This window comes from Erpetoichthys calabaricus, chromosome 11 (assembly GCF_900747795.2).
Source record: "Erpetoichthys calabaricus chromosome 11, fErpCal1.3, whole genome shotgun sequence".
NCBI classification, from domain to species: Eukaryota; Metazoa; Chordata; class Cladistia; order Polypteriformes; family Polypteridae; genus Erpetoichthys; species Erpetoichthys calabaricus.
The window spans coordinates 147,966,137-147,987,657 of NC_041404.2; the positions used below are offsets into that span (position 1 = coordinate 147,966,137).

At 39.0% G+C, this 21,521-nt stretch overlaps 1 protein-coding gene across 1 annotated transcript in view; it reads left to right on the forward strand.

Moving 5' to 3' along the window:
• Positions 1 to 20,339, forward strand: part of coro7 (coronin 7) — a 389,354-nt gene extending 369,015 nt beyond the window's left edge. The window contains 4 exon segments of the mRNA XM_028814299.2: positions 13,951 to 14,035; positions 16,119 to 16,255; positions 16,529 to 16,594; positions 20,084 to 20,339. Of these exon segments, the coding sequence (XP_028670132.2) occupies positions 13,951 to 14,035; positions 16,119 to 16,255; positions 16,529 to 16,594; positions 20,084 to 20,188 (393 nt within the window). The 3' untranslated portion in view covers positions 20,189 to 20,339.
• The last annotated feature ends 1,182 nt before the right edge of the window (positions 20,340 to 21,521 follow it).

A 21,521-nucleotide genomic window follows, 5' to 3' on the forward strand; every position in this document is an offset into this window, starting at 1 on the left:
GCCATGTTTTGAAAAAATTTTGTACAGATCCTCTAACTGAAAATTTGATTTTTTCCAATTTCAAATAATATAAAACATCGGTTTCCCACTGACTTATAAGAGGAGAATTAGGATTCTTCCAATTTAACAAAATAAGTCTGCGTGCCAAAAGTGTAGTGAATGCAAACACCGTTTGCTTGTCCTTCTCCACTTCAAGTCCATCTGGAAGAACACCGAACACAGCTGTTAGTGGGTTAGGAGGGATTGTGACCCCAAGGCTGTCTGAGAGGCACTTAAAAATTTTGGTCCAAAATGATGTTAGTTTGGTGCAGGCCCAAAGCATGTGACCCAGTGAGGCAGGAGCTTGGTTGCAGCGTTCGCAGGTTGGATCCTGCCCTGGAAACATTTTGGACAGTTTAAAGCGAGACAGATGAGCTCGATATATAATTTTTAGTTGAATAATTCTATGCTTTGCGCATATAGAACTCGAGTGAATTCTCTGCTTTGCTACCTTCCACTCCTTTTCTGATATATTGATTGAGATCTTCTTCCCAATGTCCTCTAGGATCTTTGAAAGGTAGGGACTCTAATAAGATTTTATATATTGCGGAAATAGTGTTTGTTTCCTCGAAATTGAGCAGTATTTTTTCCAGCATTGTGGAGGGTGCAAGGTGGGGGAAATCGGGCAATTTCTGTTTAACAAAATTTCTAATTTGAAGATAGTAAAAGAAATGTGTAGCTGGGAGGTTGAATTTTGAACGTAATTGTTCAAAAGATGTAAATATGTTGTCTATATAAAGATCTCTGAGCATTTTAATCCCAAAACTTTTCCAGGTATTAAAAACTGGATATACTTGCGAAGGTTGAAAGAGGTGGTTCTCTTGCAGAGGTGCCACAGATAAAAGATTTTCCATCTTAAAATGCTTTCTAATTTGGTTCCATATTCTGAGTGAGTAAAGCACAATTGGGTTATTAGTATATTTGCGATAACTTTCATTTATTGGAGAGCAGAGCAGGGAATATAAAGAAGTACTACAGGATTTTATTTCTATTGCAGACCAAGCCTGTGTATGTTCATTTATTTGTGTCCAGGTTTTTATGGCTTGTATGTTTGCTGCCCAGTAATAAAACTGAAAATTAGGTAAAGCCATGCCACCTTCTGCCTGAGGTCTTTGTAGGGTCGCTCTTCGGATACGTGGGTGTTTTGAGTTCCAAATGAATGAGGTTATTATTGAATCTAACTGTTTAAAAAATGATTTATTGATATGTAGCACCCTCCTAGTTGGGTATAGTAGTGAACTCAGAAGAGAAACCAGTGAAATTTCTGATACTGCTTATTTTCATTTTCTCCTTCTGGGATAAATCATGTCAGACGTATTTCGTGCCAGCTGTGCCTCTGTGGCGGTCCTCCAAAAAGTCCTTATCATCGAGCTCTGTATCGCTAAAAAAAAAAAAACCCCGACTGCGCGGCTGCGTTTTTCTCTTCGACAGGTGAGGCGTCCACCTGCTTGGCGCGCGAGTGCCCTTCCCGCTCTCCTGTGGCGGCGAAAGCCACGCGTTCACTTAGCGTCAAGTAAACTCTTCTGAGTTCACTACTATACCCAACTAGGAGGGTGCTACACTCAAATGTAGCCCTCCCACCAAAAAAAAAGACTGGCAAGTTACCTATGACATAGGATGAAATTTCACTGGTGGGATCCACATTAAACAACTCCCAATAAATTTTAATAACCAATGGGTCCAATGAAACAATTATTATTTATAATTGTTACACTATTTCAAAGTAATGATTTGTAAGCACTTCACACAATCATGGGAAAAAAACAACAACAAACAAACAAACAAAAAAAACAAAACATAAAACACATTTATTTAAACACACCGCTTATGGGATATTATCACAGTTCAACTTAACTGAATTTGTCTGAGTTACAGCACAACAAAAGTTCACACCTAGAAATCAACAATAAATATATAGGTGTATATATAGCGTTGGCGCGCTTAGTTGGAGCTCATACGCAGTACATAACTTCACGTGTACTCACGGTGTCCTTCCAGAACTTTTCCCCGCACTTCTCATTTTCCTCCGTGGTTAAACACAGGAATCTCACAGCTCCGTCGGGGATGACACCAGCAGCTTCGTCTTAATGCGGGATTTATTTGCGTTCCCTGATTAGTTGTTGCCTCCTGTGATATTTCTGATACTGCTTATTTTCATTTTCTCCTTCTGGGATAAATCATGTCAGACGTATTTCGTGCCAGCTGTGCCTCTGTGGCGGTCCTCCAAAAAGTCCTTATCACTGAGCTCTGTATCGCTAAAAAAAATACCCCGACTGCGCGGCTGCGTTTTTCTCTTCGACAGGTGAGGCGTCCACCTGCTTGGCGCGCGAGTGCCCTTCCCGCTCTCCTGTGGCGGCGAAAGCCACGCGTTCACTTAGCGTCAAGTAAACTCTTCTGAGTTCACTACTATACCCAACTAGGAGGGTGCTACAGATATATATTGGAATGTTTTGAAATAAAAAGAGAAGTTTAGGAAGGATATTCATCTTAACAATGTTAATTCTTCCGGCTAGAGTGAGATGAAGGGTTGACCATCTATGCAAGTCTTGCTTAATTTTTTCCATACAGACACCAAAATTTTGTTGATAAAGAGCTTTATGTTTACTTGTGATATTTACCCCTAGGTATTTAAACTGATCTGCTATGGTAAAAGGTAGGGTGTCTAATCTAATGTTATATGCTTGTGAATTCACTGGAAAGAGTATACTTCAGATTAATTCTAAGACCAGATATCTTTTGAAATTCTGTTAGTGCTGTTAAAACAGCGGGGACAGTGTTTTCTGGGTCTGATATATATAAGACCATATCATCTGCATATAGAGAAATTTTCTGTTCCAGTCCTTCTCTGACAATCCCCTTTATCTGATAAGAATTTCGGCAGTGAACCGCCAGTGGTTCAATAGCGATTGCAAACAACAGTGGCGACAAGGGACATCCTTGTCTGGTACCACGTTCTAGTTTAAAGTAGTCTGAGCAAATGTTATTAATACAAACTGAAGCTTCTGGATTGGTATACAGTAGTTTGATCCAAGCACAAATATTCGGGCCAAACCCAAATTTCTCCAATGCAGTGAAAAGGTAATTCCATTCGATCATGTCAAATGCCTTTTCTGCGTCTAATGATAGTAATATCTCTGGGGTGTTTGATTTTGCTGGTGAATATATAACATTAAACAAGCGTCGGAGATTTGAAGATAGGTGTCAGCCTTTAATAATTTCCAGTTTGATCTTGTGATATTACTGAGGGCAGCACTTTCTCCATCCTTCTAGCTAGGATTTTTGAGAGTATCTTAACATCATTATTCAGGAGTGAAATTGGTCTGTATGATGCACATTGTAACAAGTCCTTATTTTGTTTAGGAAAGACGGTGATTAATGCTTGTCAAAATGTTTGAGGTAGTATTTGGTTGTCTCTAGCTTCTGTAAATGTTGCCAATAAGAGGGGAGCTAGCTGAGTGGAGAATCTATACTAATTAATAAAAGGCAAAGCCCTCACTGACTGACTGACTGACTCACTCACTCACTCACTCATCACTAATTGTCCAACTTCCCGTGTAGGTGGAAGGCTAAAATTTGGCAGGCTGATTCCTTACAGCTTACTTACAAAAGTTAGGCAGGTTTCATTTCGAAATTCAACGCGTAATGGTCATAACTGGAACCTCTTTTTTGACAATATACTGTAATGGACGGCAGCTCGATGGCCATGGGAGGCGGAGTTGAGTGTCACGTCATCACGCCTCCCACGTAATCACGTGAAATGACTGTGAACGCAGTAGGGAGAAATGAAGGAAGAGCCGCAAACAGCGAAGAACAAAAAATTCATTAAACAACTGAGAAGGGAGCGAAACAATAAGAAGCGAGCGAGTGAAGCATACAAGCATGTTCATAAGGGAAACAAAGCATGGTGTAAAACGTAAGTTTAAATTAAGTTTATTGAAACGCTCCCGTTGCGGATTGCAATAACATATTCGCGAGATAAAAGAACGCAGTAGGGAGAAATGAAGGAAGAGCCGCAAACAGTGAAGGACAAAAAATTCATTAAACAACTGAGAAGGGAGCGAAACAATAAGAAGCGAGCGAGTGAAGCATACAAGCATGTTCATAAGGGAAACAAAGCACGGTGTAAAACGTAAGTTTAAATTAAGTTTATAGAAACGCTCCCACTGCGGATTGCAATAACATATTCGCGAGATAAAAGTTTAATGAGAAGACACAAGGTATAAACGAACCACACGCCGTAGCGCAACGTTAGGGGCAACAGTTTCAACCATTCTATGATCTGCTTCTCGCAACTGAAAGACGGCACATGGCGGATGTTAGCCGACTTGCTGACCGCAACGTTAGGGGCTTCAACTCTGGCGCTGACGATAGAGATTCGATTCCCGAGAAGGGATGCAGTGAGTGTGTATGCCTGATGAGCCCAGAATTAGGGAGAAACACGTGTCGCATACTCTTTGCATTATTTGAAAGTAAACTATTAAAACCATTCTATGATCAGCTTCTGGGAACAGAAAGAGGGCACGTGGCGGATGTAAGGCGACTTCCTGACCAACCACAAGCGTAACCTGGCAGGTAACCACCCATACAGTCAGATTGTGATTCAGAAAACGAATGCCATGAATGTAATTACCACGATCTACATACTGTCAAATAAACGAAACACACGCCGTAGTGCGACAGCTGTGAAAAGCGAGGTTCACAAAAAAACAGATCCTTAACAAATTGTTATTGGTATATTTTCAATCCGTTTAAAAAGGTTTTCTTTTCTTCTTAAAAAATTAAAAGCAGTACTTTGCCGCAACGAAGCGCGAGAATTTGGCTATATATATCTGCTTCTCGCAATTAAAAGAGGGCACGTGGCGGATTTTAGACGACTTCATGACCAAACATAAGTGTTACCTGCCAAGTGCCAGGTAACCACACATACAATCAGATTGTGATTCAGACTAGGAATGCAATGAATGTAATTACCCCGATTTACATACAAGGCGAAAGTCTTGCAATATTCAAAGATGATGGTTTGGGATAAGTACACCATAGAACATAAAAGAGCTTATGAAGCCTTGAACCGAAAAAAGCAAGATCTCAGAGATCGTAAAAAAAAAAAAAATAGGAGGTAATGTCGTTTTAGTCGCTGTAGATTTTAGTCAAACATTACCAGTTATTCCACGAGGGAGACCAGCAGATGAACTCAACGCGTGTTTAAAATCCATGCTTCTCCCACGCTCGGTTATATGTCGCGTGTTCTCGGGTAGGTACACCAAAAAATGTATACATTTAAGCATGTAATTGGCAAACAAAAAATGAGGTATACCCGAAGGCACTGCAGTAGTACTCAATGTAACTTTACTTCTTAAATGTTAATGTTTTACTGTTTAATAATTTATACGCTTCTTATATGTTGTTCAAATTCTTTTATCAAAATACCAGTGACAGCGCAATGCACGATAATGTGGAGTGAATACACCATACGCATACGCCCACGGCCGCCCTGGTGTGCGCAGATAGGAGTTGATTCTACAATAAAATAAAATAAACATAAAAAGAGTAAAACAATCATCACCCAACATTTTCTTCAGTCAATAATGTTGAAAATTTGATAGACCTTGGACGTACTATATGTGTACCAGATTTCAAGTCAATAGGTGAAACGGTTTGCGAGCTACAGGTGATTTAAAATCCTGGACAGACAAACGAATAGCCACGGTAGCAAATTACAGAAGAAGATTTTACTGTTTAATAATTTATATTTATATGAAATGTGCTTCTTATATATTACTTCATATTCTCATATGATAATGATGTTAATGTTGTTTATATTGATTTCTATGTTATTGAAACTGCATGTATGTGTGTATATGTATGTATATATATATATATATATATATATATATATATATATGTGTGTATACATATATATGTGTGTATATATATATATATATATATATATATATATATATATATATATAATATATGTGTATGTGTGTGTGTATATATATATATCTATAATAATAAAAGGCAAAGCCCTCACTGACTGACTGACTGACTCACTCACTGAGTGACTGACTCACTCATCACTAATTCTCCAACTTCCCGTGTAGGTGGAAGACTGAAATTTGGCAGGCTCATTCCTTACAGCTTACTTACAAAAGTTAGGCAGTTTTCATTTCAAAATTATACGCGTAATGGTCATAACTGGAACCTCTTTTTTGTCCATATACTGTAATGGTAGGCAGCAAGATGGCCATAGGAGACTGAGTTGCGTGTCGCGTTATCACGCCTCCCACGTAATCACGTGAACTGACTGTGAACTCAGTACGTAGAAAAGAAGGAGGAGCCCCAAAGAGCGCAGAAGAAAACATTCATTACACAATTGACAAGGCAGCGAAACAATAAGAAGCGAGTGAGTGACGCATACAACCATCTTCATAAGACACGAGGTATAAAAAAGCACGGTGTAAACCGTAAGTCTAAATTAACTTTATACAAACGCTCCCGCTGCCGTTTGCAATACCATATTCGCGAGATACAAGTTTAATGAGAAGACACGAGGTATAAAAAAGCACGGTGTAAACCGTAACCTTAACTTTATAGAAACGCTCCCGCTGCCGTTTGCAATGCCATATTCGCGAGATACAAGTTTAATGAGAAGACACGAGGTATAAACGACAGTTTGCATCACTTTGTAACAGAGTTAAAATTGCTGTAGCGAGAAACTTTTAACTGCCGGGTCTTAGCTAACATTAAATAAACCCGTGGACATCGCAACATCACACAAGAGAGTGGCTCACGTGAAGTGACTGAACGCAGCAGGAGTGATCACTTCCATAAATCAAACCTGTTCAAAAAACACATTACACAATTGATAAGGTAGGAAAAGAATATGAAACAAGGCACGGTATAAACCGTAACTTTAACTTTATAGAAACGCTGCCGTTTGCAATACCATATTCGCCCCTGCGAAGCGCGGTGATTTTGCTATATATATTAAACTATTTCAACCATTGTATGATCTGCTTCTCGCAACTGAAAGAGGGCACCGTGGCAGAAGTTAGCCGACTTGCTCACCAACCACAAGCGTTACCTGGTAGGTAACCACCCATACAATCAGATTCTGAATCAGACTACGAATGCCTGCAATGTAATTACCCCGATCTACATGCTGTCAAATGAACGAACCTCACGCCGTGGCACAACGTTAGGGGCTTCGCCTCTACGTCCGAGGATCGATTCCCGTAAGGGAGTGCAGTGACTGTGTACTCCTGATGAGCCCACAATTACGGCGAAACACGTGTCGCATACTATGCATCTTCAAAGCACGGTGTAAACAGTAAGTTTAAATTGAGTTTATAGAAACGCTCCCGCTGCCGTTTGCAATACCATATTAGATAGACTTTGTAACAGAGTTAAAATTGCTGGACCGATAAATTTTTAACTGCCGGGTCATGTCGCGTGTTCTTGGGTAGGTACACCAAAAAATGTATACATTTATGCATGTAATGGGCAAACAAAAAATGTACTATACCCGAAAGCTCTACAGTAGTACTCAATGTATCTTTACTTCTTAAATGTTAATGTTTTACTGTTTAATAATTTATATGCTTCTTATATGTTATTCACATTCTTTTATCAAAATACCAGTAACAGCGCACTGCACGATAACGTGGAGTGAATACACTTGACATGACCATTCATAGTATTTATCCTCTTTCTCTGTACGTTTACCATTCGTTTGCTCAGAGGTTGATGCGCTTGCTGCTTAATGAGCAGCTCTTCACCCTAGCGTCCCGCTGCTTCTCTTCTTTCGTCGGCATCTTTTCCTGTTAAAACTGATTTTTTTTAAAACTTAGTATGTTTTCTTTAATTTTTTAGTTAAGCTGGCACTTAAGTCTTCAATCTGCCTCAAGAATGATTAGCGAAGGTGGTAGACAATAAAAACGTCAGCCGTACGCATCCGCCACGCACGCACTGGTGCGCGCAGCTGTGAGTTGATTCTACAATAAAATAAAATAAAGATAAAAAGAGTAATAACTTGCAGCACCGCTATTCAATTACACTTGCCTAACGCCTCTCCTAAGGGGAAATACTGTGGGATCTGGGCATCTGTCAAAGCAGCAATCACAAGCCCGATTAGAAAGTGGGAAGCTGTGATTTGTCCTCTCCCTCCCATGTAACAATCACAGCCCGTGTTGCAACGCACTATGTATGTATATGTATATATGTGTATGTGTGTGTATATGTATGTGTATATATATGTTCATATGTGTGGGAAAGCGAATAGTAGACGTGACGTAGTATATGTGTACCAAATTTCAAGTCAATAGGTGAAACGGTTTGCAAGCTACAGCTGATTTAAAATCCTGGACAGACAAACGAATAGCCACGGTAGCGTATTATAGAAGAACATTTTACTGTTTAATAATTTATATTTATATGCAATGTGCTTCTTATATATTACTTCATATTCTCATATGATAATGATGTTAATGTTGTTTATATTGATTTCTATGTTATTGTAAGTGCTCTTTATTTGTAGAAAAATAAATTTGGCAATTAAACTTATTTTATACATACATTTTATTTTTTTCTCTTGCACTCAGTGAGCAAATCCACTGGGTAATCAGCTATATATATATATATCTATATATATATATATATATATATATATATATATATATATATATATATATATATATATATATATATATATATATATATATATATATATATATATAGATAGATATCTATATATATATATAGATAGATATCTATATATATATATATATATATATATATATATATATATATATATATATATATATATATATATATATATATATACAAATATGTATATACAGTGGTGTGAAAAACTATTTGCCCCCTTCCTGATTTCTTATTCTTTTGCATGTTTGTCACATAAAATGTTTCTGATCATCAAACACATTTAACCATTAGTCAAATATAACACAAGTAAACACAAAATGCAGTTTGTAAATGGTGGTTTTTATTATTTAGGGAGAAAAAAAAATCCAAACCTAAATGGCCCTGTGTGAAAAAGTAATTGCCTCCTGAACCTAATAACTGGTTGGGCCACCCTTAGCAGCAATAACTGCAATCAAGCGTTTGCGATAACTTGCAATGAGTCTTTTACAGCGCTCTGGAGGAATTTTGGCCCACTCATCTTTGCAAAATTGTTGTAATTCAGCTTTATTTGAGGGTTTTCTAGCATGAACCGCCTTTTTAAGGTCATGCCATAGCATCTCAATTGGATTCAGGTCAGGACTTTGACTAGGGCACTCCAAAGTCTTCATTTTGTTTTTCTTCAGCCATTCAGAGGTGGATTTGCTGGTGTGTTTTGGGTCATTGTCCTGTTGCAGCACCCAAGATCGCTTCAGCTTGAGTTGACGAACAGATGGCCAGACATTCTCCTTCAGGATTTTTTGGTAGACAGTAGAATTCATGGTTCCATCTATCACAGCAAGCCTTCCAGGTCCTGAAGCAGCAAAACAACCCCAGACCATCACACTACCACCATCATATTTTACTGTTGGTATGATGTTCTTTTTCTGAAATGCTGTGTTCCTTTTACGCCAGATGTAACGGGACATTTGCCTTCCAAAAAGTTCAACTTTTGTCTCATCAGTCCACAAGGTATTTTCCCAAAAGTCTTGGCAATCATTGAGATGTTTCTTAGCAAAATTGAGACGAGCCCTAATGTTCTTTTTGCTTAACAGTGGTTTGCGTCTTGGAAATCTGCCATGCAGGCCGTTTTTGCCCAGTCTCTTTCTTATGGTGGAGTCGTGAACACTGACCTTAATTGAGGCAAGTGAGGCCTGCAGTTCTTTAGACGTTGTCCTGGGGTCTTTTGTGACCTCTCGGATGAGTCGTCTCTGCGCTCTTGGGGTAATTTTGGTCGGCCGGCCACTCCTGGGAAGGTTCACCACTGTTCCATGTTTTTGCCATTTGTGGATAATGGCTCTCACTGTGGTTCGCTGGAGTCCCAAAGCTTTAGAAATGGCTTTATAACCTTTACCAGACTTATAGATCTCAATTACTTCTGTTCTCATTTGTTCCTGAATTTCTTTGGATCTTGGCATGATGTCTAGCTTTTGAGGTGCTTTTGGTCTACTTCTCTGTGTCAGGCAGCTCCTATTTAAGTGATTTCTTGATTGAAACAGGTGTGGCAGTAATCAGGCCTGGGGGTGGCTACGGAAATTGAACTCAGGTGTGATACACCACAGTTAGGTTATTTTTTAACAAGGGGGCAATTACTTTTTCACACAGGGCCATGTAGGTTTGGATTTTTTTTCTCCCTAAATAATAAAAACCATCATTTAAAAACTGCATTTTGTGTTTACTTGTGTTATATTTGACTAATGGTTAAATGTGTTTGATGATCAGAAACATTTTGCGTGACAAACATGCAAAAGAATAAGAAATCAGGAAGGGGGCAAATAGTTTTTCACACCACTGTATATATATATATATATATATGTGTGTGTGTGTGTGTGTGTGTGTATGTATGTATGTGTGTATATGTATGTGTATATATATGTTGATATATGTATATATATGTGGATGTGTATATGTGTATATATATATATATATATGTATATATGTTTATGTATATATACTGTATGTTTACATAACCTCTTTAACACACTACTTCTCCGCTGCGAAGCGCGGGTATTTTGCTAGTATATATATATATATATCTATATATATATACACTAGCAAAATACCCGCGCTTTGCAGCGGAGAAGTAGAGTGTTGAAGAGGTTATGAAAAAGAAAAGGAAACATTTTAAAAAGAACATAACAACATAACATGATTGTCAATGTAATTGTGTTGTCATTGTTATGAGTTTTGCTGTCATATATACATATATATACATACATACACAGACACACAAACATATATATACATATCTACATATACACATATATACATACACATATATATATGTGTATGTATGTGTATATATATATATATATATATATATATATATATATAATATATATGACATCAACACTCATAACAATGACAAGACAATTACATTGACAATCATGTTACGTTATTTTTAAAATGTTTTATTTACTTTTTCATAACCTCTTTAACACACTACTTCTCCGCTGCGAAGCGCGGGTATTTTGATAGTTTCTTATAAAATTCTACGGGGTAACCATCAGGGCCTGATGATTTCCCGCTTTGTAGTGATTTTCTAGCGTCTAGTAATTCTGTTAGCGTTAGAGGTTTATCCAGTTCCTCAGCACTTAAAGCATCTATTTGTGGTATCTGTGAAGTATCCAGAAATGCATTAGATTGTGTGTTGTCTTCTTTGGGCTCAGTGGAATATAAAGACTTATAGTAATCTCTAAATGTGTGCATTATTTTATTATGGTCGATGATTTCTTCTCCATTCTTGTTGGTGATTACTGGTATTGCATTGTGAACTTCTTGTTTATGAATTTGTTGAGCTAAAAGCTTATTAGCTTTTTCTCCGTGTTCATAGTAATGCTGTCTAGACTTATATATAAGTTGTTCAGTTTGTTTAGTTGTTAAGATGTTAAGTTCTGTATGTAGGGCCTGCCTTTTCCTTTGGAGAACTTCATTTGGACGCCTGGCTTGTTCTTCATCTATTCTAGTAATTTCATTTCTTAGCTCTGACACTTTCTTGGTTTTTAATTTGTTTCTGTGGGAAAGATATGAAATAATCTGTCCTCTTAAGAAGGCCTTTAGAGTTTCCCAGAGTGTTCCTGCAGAAACCTCTGTGGACGTGTTTGTCTCTAGGAAGAAGCTGATTTGTTTGGATATAAATTCTGTGCAATTCCATACAAATAAATAAAGTTTTACAAAAATAGGTTTGAAACATACCACCCCCACTCCTAGCAGACTTTTTCAACCACTGGGTCGTGGATTGTCATCAGTGGGCAGTGGCTTTGTTTGATTGGGCCTCCAGGGCTGTAGCCCTTGATCTCTGAGAGCCCATACCCCAAAACCGTCTAAAGGACTTTGGGATCTTTGGGAGCTCAGCCGTTGTGACAGTGATCGTCAACTGGGGACACCTCTTGACCTCCTGCGTTTCGGTCTAACAAAATATACTGAAGTAACGATAATATCAAGAATAATAAGTGCCGAAGCTAGCGTTGCCCATGTTGGTGGGTCGCAAAGCACTTGAGAAAAAAAAAAAAAAAACACCTCAGGTACTGACTCACCCACAGCTAAATGAGAGTGTCAGTGTTGAGATATCTTTCACTTTTTTAATTGCACTCACTTCACCAAAGGAGACCATGGATCTCCTCCATCCCCAAGCCCCCCCTGTCCCCTTTAATTCACCGGTTGACACTCCTTTCCTTCAGTTGCTGTCAAGTAAAATTAAAAATGTAAGACTGGGTTCCGAGGCCATAAAGGCTGAGAGCCCCTGACTGATTGGATTGTTTGTTTGTAAACCAAAATGGCCGACAGCTTTCTGAATTCTCAGGTTCTGCCCCTTCAAATGAGGTGACGTGTGCCTTTCTACTGACCACCCGTTGCGAGATATTGATAAAGACGCTGTAGCTCCTCAACTATGTTTAGGATGGTAAAGATGGCGACTGAGAGGGGAGTAATTACAATGGTTGGCTTGAAAACAGTAAACGCAGACATGTTAATTTAAGACATTTCATAACCATTTTTTTTTTAAGATTGTTCCTGACACCTTTACTGGTTGTTTTATGGTGTGTGGAAGGTCATTCCAACACTTATGGTAATAAAAGACACTTTGGATTTTAGAATTTTGGTAAAATGTTACCAAGTTTTGCAGCTTATTCTTCTGTAATATACTAGGGGGCTTTGCCCCCTGCTTACTTTGCTTGCCAACCCCCGAGCTGGTGCTACTCGCTAGCCACTTTGCTGTTCTGCCGCTCGCGTATGGGGATGCGGATGTACAATTTAAACAGATTGTTATTTTAATGGGAATTGTTACATGTGCATAATAGAACTAACTATTTTACATTACAGCGAGTAATTAACCATATTGTAAAGATAGTCAGTCAGTCATTTTCCAACCTGCTATATCCTAACACAGGGTCACGGGGGTCTGCTGGAGCCAATCCCAGCCAGCACAGGGCACAAGGTAGGAACAAATCCTGGGCAGAACATAGTCTGCCAACTGCTAGAAATGGAAGGACAGCATTTGCTTTTGGGATGAGTTCACCTCCACTGCCGAGACCTCCTCATCACACAAAGCCCAGAGTTCAGATGGATGTTCCCTGGTTTGCCTTTTGCTTATGTTCGGGACAGTGTTGATCGATTTTTATCGTATGAATAAAAGCCAGTAAAGTATTTTCCCATAATGTATTTTGTTTAAACCTTATTGCACAAGTGAAAATGTTCAATCCTATTTTTGTCTTTGTCGAGTGCAGGTCAGAGCACAACACTAAAGCTGTAAACCAAACATTTACATACATGGAGCAGGTTTCATTCTGATGAACATAAAATCATAATATTAAGTGTAATGATCCTATAACTAGGGTTATGGCTGATTGTCAGTGGAAGAGAGGAAAATGGAAAACCAAAGCCAAAAAAAAATAAATCAAGATGGCAGCATCCTTGGAGAAAATGAACCTCTGAGGGTCCAATACAGTCAGTTATGGTGACCTGAGCCAACTGGCCAAAGAACCTTTCAAAAAACGGAGATGGCAGCTACTTTTTCCAAGTGTTTTAGAGGGAAAAGGTAAATTTGAAATTGGTCTGGAAAGGCTTCCACGTAATCATTAGAAAACAGTGCCGTGGTGTTCACTCCTTTGTGATTATTGCGGCCTTCATTAAAAGCTTTTGTGGAAAGGTTGGGTGCAAATCCGCCTGAATTTTGTGAATTTGGAACGATGATCAATCAGAAAAGACTCATCTTTGTTCTTGCTTCCTGCACAGGCCAGGTACCTCGCTCAGATCATCGTAATGGGGGTACAGGTGGTAGGTCGAGCCTTCACACGAGCCCTGCGGCAGGAGTTTGCTGGTGAGTATTGTCATTTGCAATATTGCAGCGTTTCCTCTTAAGTCACTCCTAGGTGGCTTTGGATTCTTGTCTTAAGATTATTGTCCTGCAGAGGACCCAAATTCTTGGAAAAAGTGCCAGTTTGTATATTATACGTTCAAAATGCTTTGATTATCTTCCAGTTTTATAATGCCACGTACACATTTAATGTGTCTGCGCCACCCCATGCCACAATGAAACCTTCATTATGTTTGACTGTAAGGAGAGTTCTGTTTTTATTTGTTAGCAAAAAATGAATTTGCCTTTTCTATCGGGTGTAATTTTTACATTTTAGAAACGTTTTGTGTCCTTTTAACAGTGGAGTCCTCCTCAGCCTCCTGCCATAGTGCCCTTCTTGATTCAGCGTCCTGCAGACAACGTCAGCTGAAGCAATTCTTGCTGCCCTCAGCCTTTACAACATGGAGACGTGTGCTGTCTGATTTTGTACACACTCCCCAAATGCTTCAGTCGCACAGTTCTGTCACTGCATAATTTGTTTGGAACATTCTGCAAAGCAGAACCAGGAATGCGAAGGTCAATAGAAAGAGATTTGTAGCCTTGAGGCCTTTCATGATTTTGTCTTAAGTACTTTTCAAGTTGGAAAGCTGGAGAAGACGCTGTGCTATTTTAGACACTTGACTGGCTACCCCAGAGTGCCCTGCAGTTTGATATAAGAAATGGGACAGATAAAGTTCTGTTTATCTATAAAGTTGTTTGTCCCCAGTGGGAATTTGGCTTTTAACAGATTCAAAATCAAATGAGAGAGTGCAGAAGGTGCCCTAATTGTGTCTTTTTTTACTTTCTACAGAACAAAGTTTTTTTTACTCGACTATTTCTTAAAAGTTGTACTTGAAAGTAGTAAAAGTGAGGAAAAAAAGTAAAAATGAATAAAAGTTTTCTGGTTTTGTGTAATCATTTCTGTTGCTGCGATTTTGTTCACTTTGATCACTTCAAGAGAGGCCCACCAAATCAACAAGCTAATTAAAAGGGAAGGCTCAGTTATGGGACACACCTTAGATCCCCTGGAGGTCGTAGCAAAGTGGAGACTGAGTGCCATTGTCATCAATGCTGCACATCCTGCCTCTGACCCACTAACACTGAGGAAACCAGTGCAGTGTGTCACGAAACATGACTGGGGCTTCTTTATACCATAAGGCAGTACGCCTGCAGAAGGCCGCACTGGGACTGCCAAGTCAGAAGTTTTCTTTCTTTTTAATAATTAGTGTGTGTTCACACCATAGTGTGTGTGTGTATATATGCCATTGTCATTAGCCATTTAGTTGTACTGTATATGTGTTGCTCTGTGATATTTAGAGTTTTGAAATCACAGTGTGCAATATACTGCGATCAGTGCACAATTATATTTTATATTGGCATGACAGAACTTCTTCCCATCAATGACAGCCCAACTGTTGGATGCAGTTAGGCATCGCACTCCCCTCTCATACTGCATCTAAAATGATGGCTGATGAAGCTGAAATTCAGGTCAACTCATAAAATTAGTCTGTGACTGTAAATTGGCCTTAAAATTGAGTCAAAATCACATAGTGTGTGCTTTGCATAAGAGTAGGATGTGGATATGTGTGAGATTGTGCGTGTAATTCCTGTTTTGACCACTAGAGGGAGGAAATTGGAACAAAGTGAAGACAGTTGCAGCCTACCACTGGCAGGAAATAAGAGAAGCATTATACAGATTTCTCTTTTAACATTTAGGTGATATAGTGCATTTTGGATATAAGGTGATAGATTAAGAAACTCCTTTTTAAAATGCTAATCCAGTTTGAGGCCTAATACTTCATGTAGTCACACTTTTGCAGGTAGGCCAATTTGTTATAATTTATGTGTACAACATGGCCTACTGGCAAGCACATCTTGACAGTTTAGCTGTTTTTGGCAGAACACTGGCACATCTGACAATAAGCAAATTCATCAAATGAGCGTATGCCAAGAGGCAGCTTTAGATTTCATCTTGTCATGTTGTAGTGTATGAAATCAAATGAACTACATTTCTTTTAACCTGTTTATGTTAAAAGAGATCCTAACTGGTGTGTTGCTTTCTTCACAGCCAGCCAGGCTGCCGCTAATGCGAGAGGCCGGGCTGGAAGACAATCTGCGGCAACATCCAGCCTCACGGGAATGACACTGCAGGAGGCCAAGCAAATCCTTAATGTCTCCAAGCTCACTCCTGAGGAAATTGAAAAGGTGGGGTCCATCAGCTGAATAAAAGACTTAAACCTTTTTTGTCCTTATGAGTAGACAAATTTAACATGTAATAAGAATACCAAAACAAAATATCAAAAAGTTTTAAAAAACAGCTGTTAGGAATGATGTACATGTGTTACTATGTTAATACGTGTTAATAGGTGGATTAGTGCAGATACACTGACTGAAGTCCAAGGTCTGATATAGCAATATTAGGGATACGCTGGTCAATCGTACCAAGTAAAAGTCTGCTTGTTTCCGGTTTCCTTACAGAACTACGAGCACTTATTTAAGGCAAATGACAAATCAGTTGGAGGATCGTTTTATGTGCAGTCAAAGGTAAGAGATTATGCCTTTTACATACTGTTAATAGGCCAACTTTTCCTGTTAAGAATAGTTACACCTGCCAATTTGTGCATCTGCCTATTCTTCTGCTTTCCTTTCGTATTGTACATATATATATACAGTCATATGAAAAAGTTTGGGAACCCCTCTTAATTCTTTGGATTTTTCTTTCTCATTGGCTGAGCTGTCAAAGTAGCAACTTCCTTTTAATATATGACATGCCTTATGGAGACAGTAGTATTTCAGCAGTGACATTAAGTTTATTGGATTAACAGAAAATATGCGATATGCATCATAACAAAATTAGACAGGTGCATAAATTTGGGCACCCCAACAGAGATATGACATCAATACTTAGCTGAGCCTCCTTTTGGCCTCTAGACGCAGTCCTCCTATAGCCTCTGATGAGTGTCTGATTCTTGATGGAGGTATTGTTGTCCATTCTTCATACAAAATCTCTCCAGTTCAGTTCAATTTGATGGCTGCCAAGCATGGACAGCCTGCTTCAAATCATCCCATAGATTTTCAAAGATATTCAAGTCAGGGGACAGTGACGGCCATTCCAGAACATTGTACTTCTCCCTCTGCATGAATGCCTCTGTAGATTTCGAACTGTGTTTTGGGTCATTGTCTTGTTGGAATATCCAACCCCTACCCTACGTAACTTCAACTTTGTGACTGATGCTTGAACATTATCCTGAAGAATTTGTTGATATTGGGTTGAATTCATCCGACCCTCAACTTTAACAAGGGCCCCAGTCCCTGAACTAGCCACACAGCCCCACAGCATGATGGAACCTCCACCAAATTTGACAGTAGGTAGCAGGTGTTTTTCTTGGAATGCGGTGTTTCTTCTTCCGCCATGCAAAGTGCTTTTTGTTCTGACCAAGTAACTCCATTTTTGTCTCATCGGTCCAAAGCACTTTGTTCCAAAATGAATCTGGCTTGTCTAAATGAGCATTTGCATCCAACAAGCGACTCTGTTTGTGGCGTGAGTGCAGAAAGGGCTTCTTTCTCATCACCCTGCCATATAGATGTTCTTTGTGAAAATTGCACTGAATTGTAGAACGATGTACAGATACACCATCTGCAGCAAGATGTTCTTGCAGGTCTTTGGAGGTGATCTGTGGGTTGTCTGTAACCATTCTCACAATCCTGCTCATATGCCGCTCTTGTATTTTTCTTGGCCTGCCAGACCTGCTGGGTTTAACAGCAACTGTGCCTGTGGCCTTCCATTTCCTGATTCCATTCCTTACAGTTGAAACTGACAGTTTAAACCTCTGAGATAGCTTTGTGTAGCCTTCCCCTAAACCAGGAGACTGAACAATCTTTGTTTTCAGGTCTTTTGAGAGTTGCTTTGAGGATCCCATGCTGTCACTCTTCAGAGGAGAGTCAAAGGGAAGGAAGCACAACTTGTAATTGACCACCTTAAATACCTTGATTGGACACACTGTACTCCTAGGAAATGAAAGACATACCACTGTTATCTTTTTTACTCAGAGTACATAGTCAATTATTATGCGGACTGAGAGGGGTTCCCAAACTTTTTTGTATAACTGTATATAGCATAATAACTATAACTGGAATATCTGTGGTAACCTAAATGTAGTGGCACTGCTGCAATGAACGTTGCTTGGACTGCAAATGGGAAAGCCGTGCTAAAGAGCCTTCTTATATTAAAAAGAACTGGCCACTTCAGGGCAGGACACTGTGGCATATAAACCACCAGTCAGCCCAAAAATGAGATTTTTGCCTTCTCTTCATATAAAACTTGGTCTGATAATTTTGTGAAAGTGATGAACAAGGAAGTTGAAGGATTTCAATATCTGAGACAGATGTTTCCATAAATAACTGATGGCAAGATTAAGAAAGCCATTTTTGTCGACTTGTCTTCAATGATAAGCAACTTGAAGATCGGCTAGCGGGGTTTGAGGAAATCGTAGGGGAATCATTCAAGGATGTCATCGAAAAATTGTCTTGGCATCTACAGAGCATCCAGCTGGTTGACCATATGCTTTAAGCGTACAAATCCAATTGCAACATTGTTAAAGTTTAATTTTCTGCTTTCACTCTTGAGCTTTTTACCGTCTAATCTCGGTGCAGTCAGTGATGAGCATGGTGAAAAGTTTCACCAGCACATTGCAACGATGGAGAAGTGGTATCAGGGCCAGTAGAATCCGTCAGTGCTGGCTGACTATTGTTGGATGCTAAAATGAGAAGTATCAGAGGCAGAGTACAAATGAAAATCATCAGCAGAGCAAGTTAGCTCAATTGAACTAACATAACACAGAGACCACAAAGTGATTAAACAGGCTGAATATATTAGAACATTCTAGATGAGAACAGGCCATTCAGCCCAACAAAGCTCGCCAGTCCTATCCATTAAATTCTTCTTAAAAAAACATCGTCAAGTTTTGAAAGTCCCTAAAGTCTTACTGTCTACCACGCTACTTGCCCACTTATTCCATGTGTCTGTGGTTCTCTTTGTGAAGAAAAACTGTTTGTGTGAAATTGACCCTTAAGTTTCCAACTGTGTCCCCGTGTTCTTAGTGAACTCATTGTAAAATTACAGTCTCGATCCATTGGACTAATTCCCTTCAAGATTTTAAACACTTCAATCATGTCACCTCTTAACCTTCTTTTGCTTAAACTTAAAAGGCTTAGCTGTTTTAATCTTTTTTTAATCTGTAATCCAGGAGTCAGCCTCGTCACTCTTCTCTGGACCTTCTGTAGAGCTGTTATGCCCTTTTTGTAGCCTGAAGACCAAAACTGCACCCAGTACTCCAGATGAGGCCTCACCAGTGTGTTATAAAGGTTGAGCAGAACCTCCTGTGACTTGTACTGCACACATCAAGGCGCTATATAACCTGACATTCAATTTGCCTTTCTTAATGGCTTCTGAACACTGACAGTAAGTTGATAGCATAGAGTCCAGAGTTTAATTTTACGTTTTTCCAAATCCCTAAGTGACGCAGTCAATCTGAAAATGCAGGTGGTCAGCTTGAAACTCTATAATCACCAAACAATTTTCAGAAAGCAAAACTTCCTCCAGTGATCTTGGTGAATATCTTGGCAAAGTTACTGTGGATATTTACTTTGGATGCTTTATACATTTTATTGTACAAGTGATATCTAAATAAGATTATTGGTAATATCGAAGTTTATTCTTGTGTGACATTAACATCATTTTTAGTGCAGTGTTTAAGGGATAAGCATGACGGAATAGAGCTTTGGTATGCTCGGGTGTCAAGTCTGAATACTGGAAAAGCTATTTTCTTGGTAAATAAAAGAAAGTAGTCTTTGGTAACACTCTATCTTTGTACAAATTGTGTAAGTCTTTGCCAGTATGAGACCTGACAGCACTGCAGGAATGTTTACTACATCCAGTGAAGAAGGGTAGGTAACAGGAATGTCGTTTTACATTAAGACAAACAAGGCCATGCCAACTTGTCCCTTAGGTGTCACTTTGTGTCTCTGCTGCAGGTGGTGCGAGCAAAGGAACGACTTGACGAGGAGCTCAGGATTGCGCAGCAGAACAAGGAAAACTCTCAAACCGACAGCCATTCACAGCAGCATCCAGAAACCTGACGGTCTTGTTTCCTCCTCATACTTCCTCCCTGTAATTTAACTTGTAAAGTTATTCTCAGCAAACAAGGACTGTGTGTGTGCACTGTATTATATGTGAACAATTAAAACGAATTAATTATGGATTACCAATAAATTTTGTTTTTTAAAAAAATTGCGGACACTTTGATAGCATTGTGTATGACTTCAGATGAAGCAACTGCATCCAGAAGACATCTCTACGTGAAGAAAAAGTTTACTGGATTTATTTTGATACTCCCGAAGGAGCAAAGTCATAAACTGAAAAATGGTGGTCTGTTTAAGGAATATGTTGTAATATGTTGGGAGTATCCACATACAATTAAAGGTTGAGAATTAAGAATTCGGTTTTTAAGGTTATTTTAATAACTAGTATTTTGATAAGTAAACCGGTTGCTGTTTCAGACATTCAAAGTTCCCTTCTGACTAAATGTGTTTGTTCACAAGTATAAAGCCTGGGATGCCTTCAATACAGACACTTGGCCATCCATACTTTGGTGACTGCCGTTTCCATTTGTGTGTTAATTGCTACAGTACACTCGAGTTAAGACTTACCTAAAATTGTGCCAGAGTATGTCATCTTCTTCACACCTCCTGGATCTTTAGTATGTTCTTTTGCCTACTTGTTTCTGAAATTGTTTTGAAGCGGAATGTTAAACAGAAGAACAGCAGTATTTTAAAAGGATTGTAAAATATGCATCAATGAGAAATATAAATAGCAGGTTAATTAGAGCTTGCAAAAAATGTGATATTTGAAATAGAAAACGGTTAAAGGCAAACCATTATCATGATAATTCACAAGTCACCTGCGGGAAGAGGTACCTTGCTAGTAGTAGTTTGGGACCAATTGTGTTAAAGAGAGGCAACAGAAATAGCAGATGTGCAAAAAAAAGGGAGATTAAAAAAGAAATCGCAGTTCAGGGTGCAGAAATATTTACAGTCAGAAATGGTTCAGATACAAATGGATACCAAAAAACAAAACTACTCTGTTGGTGGAACAGGAAAAACAAAATGACAAATGAAAGGCTGTTACCCAAGTATCATCTCAGTCCATGGGTTTCTGTCAGCCTTTAAGACAATAACCAAAATAATCCAATTAGTCTGTCCCCCTTAGTAAAGCTCTCCCAAACTTTAAAGTCAGGAGCCTCACCTGGCTAACGGTAGCCACGACCTCTCCCGATCATGCAGCCAAGTGCTCGGCCACCTCGCTGTCTCTCACTTCTCTTTTGATCGATCTTCTGCCCTCTGGCTGCGGATGATGATGTCCTTATAAAGAAAGGTCAGTTCCCCAATGCTACCTGCACTCACCTTGGGAGCT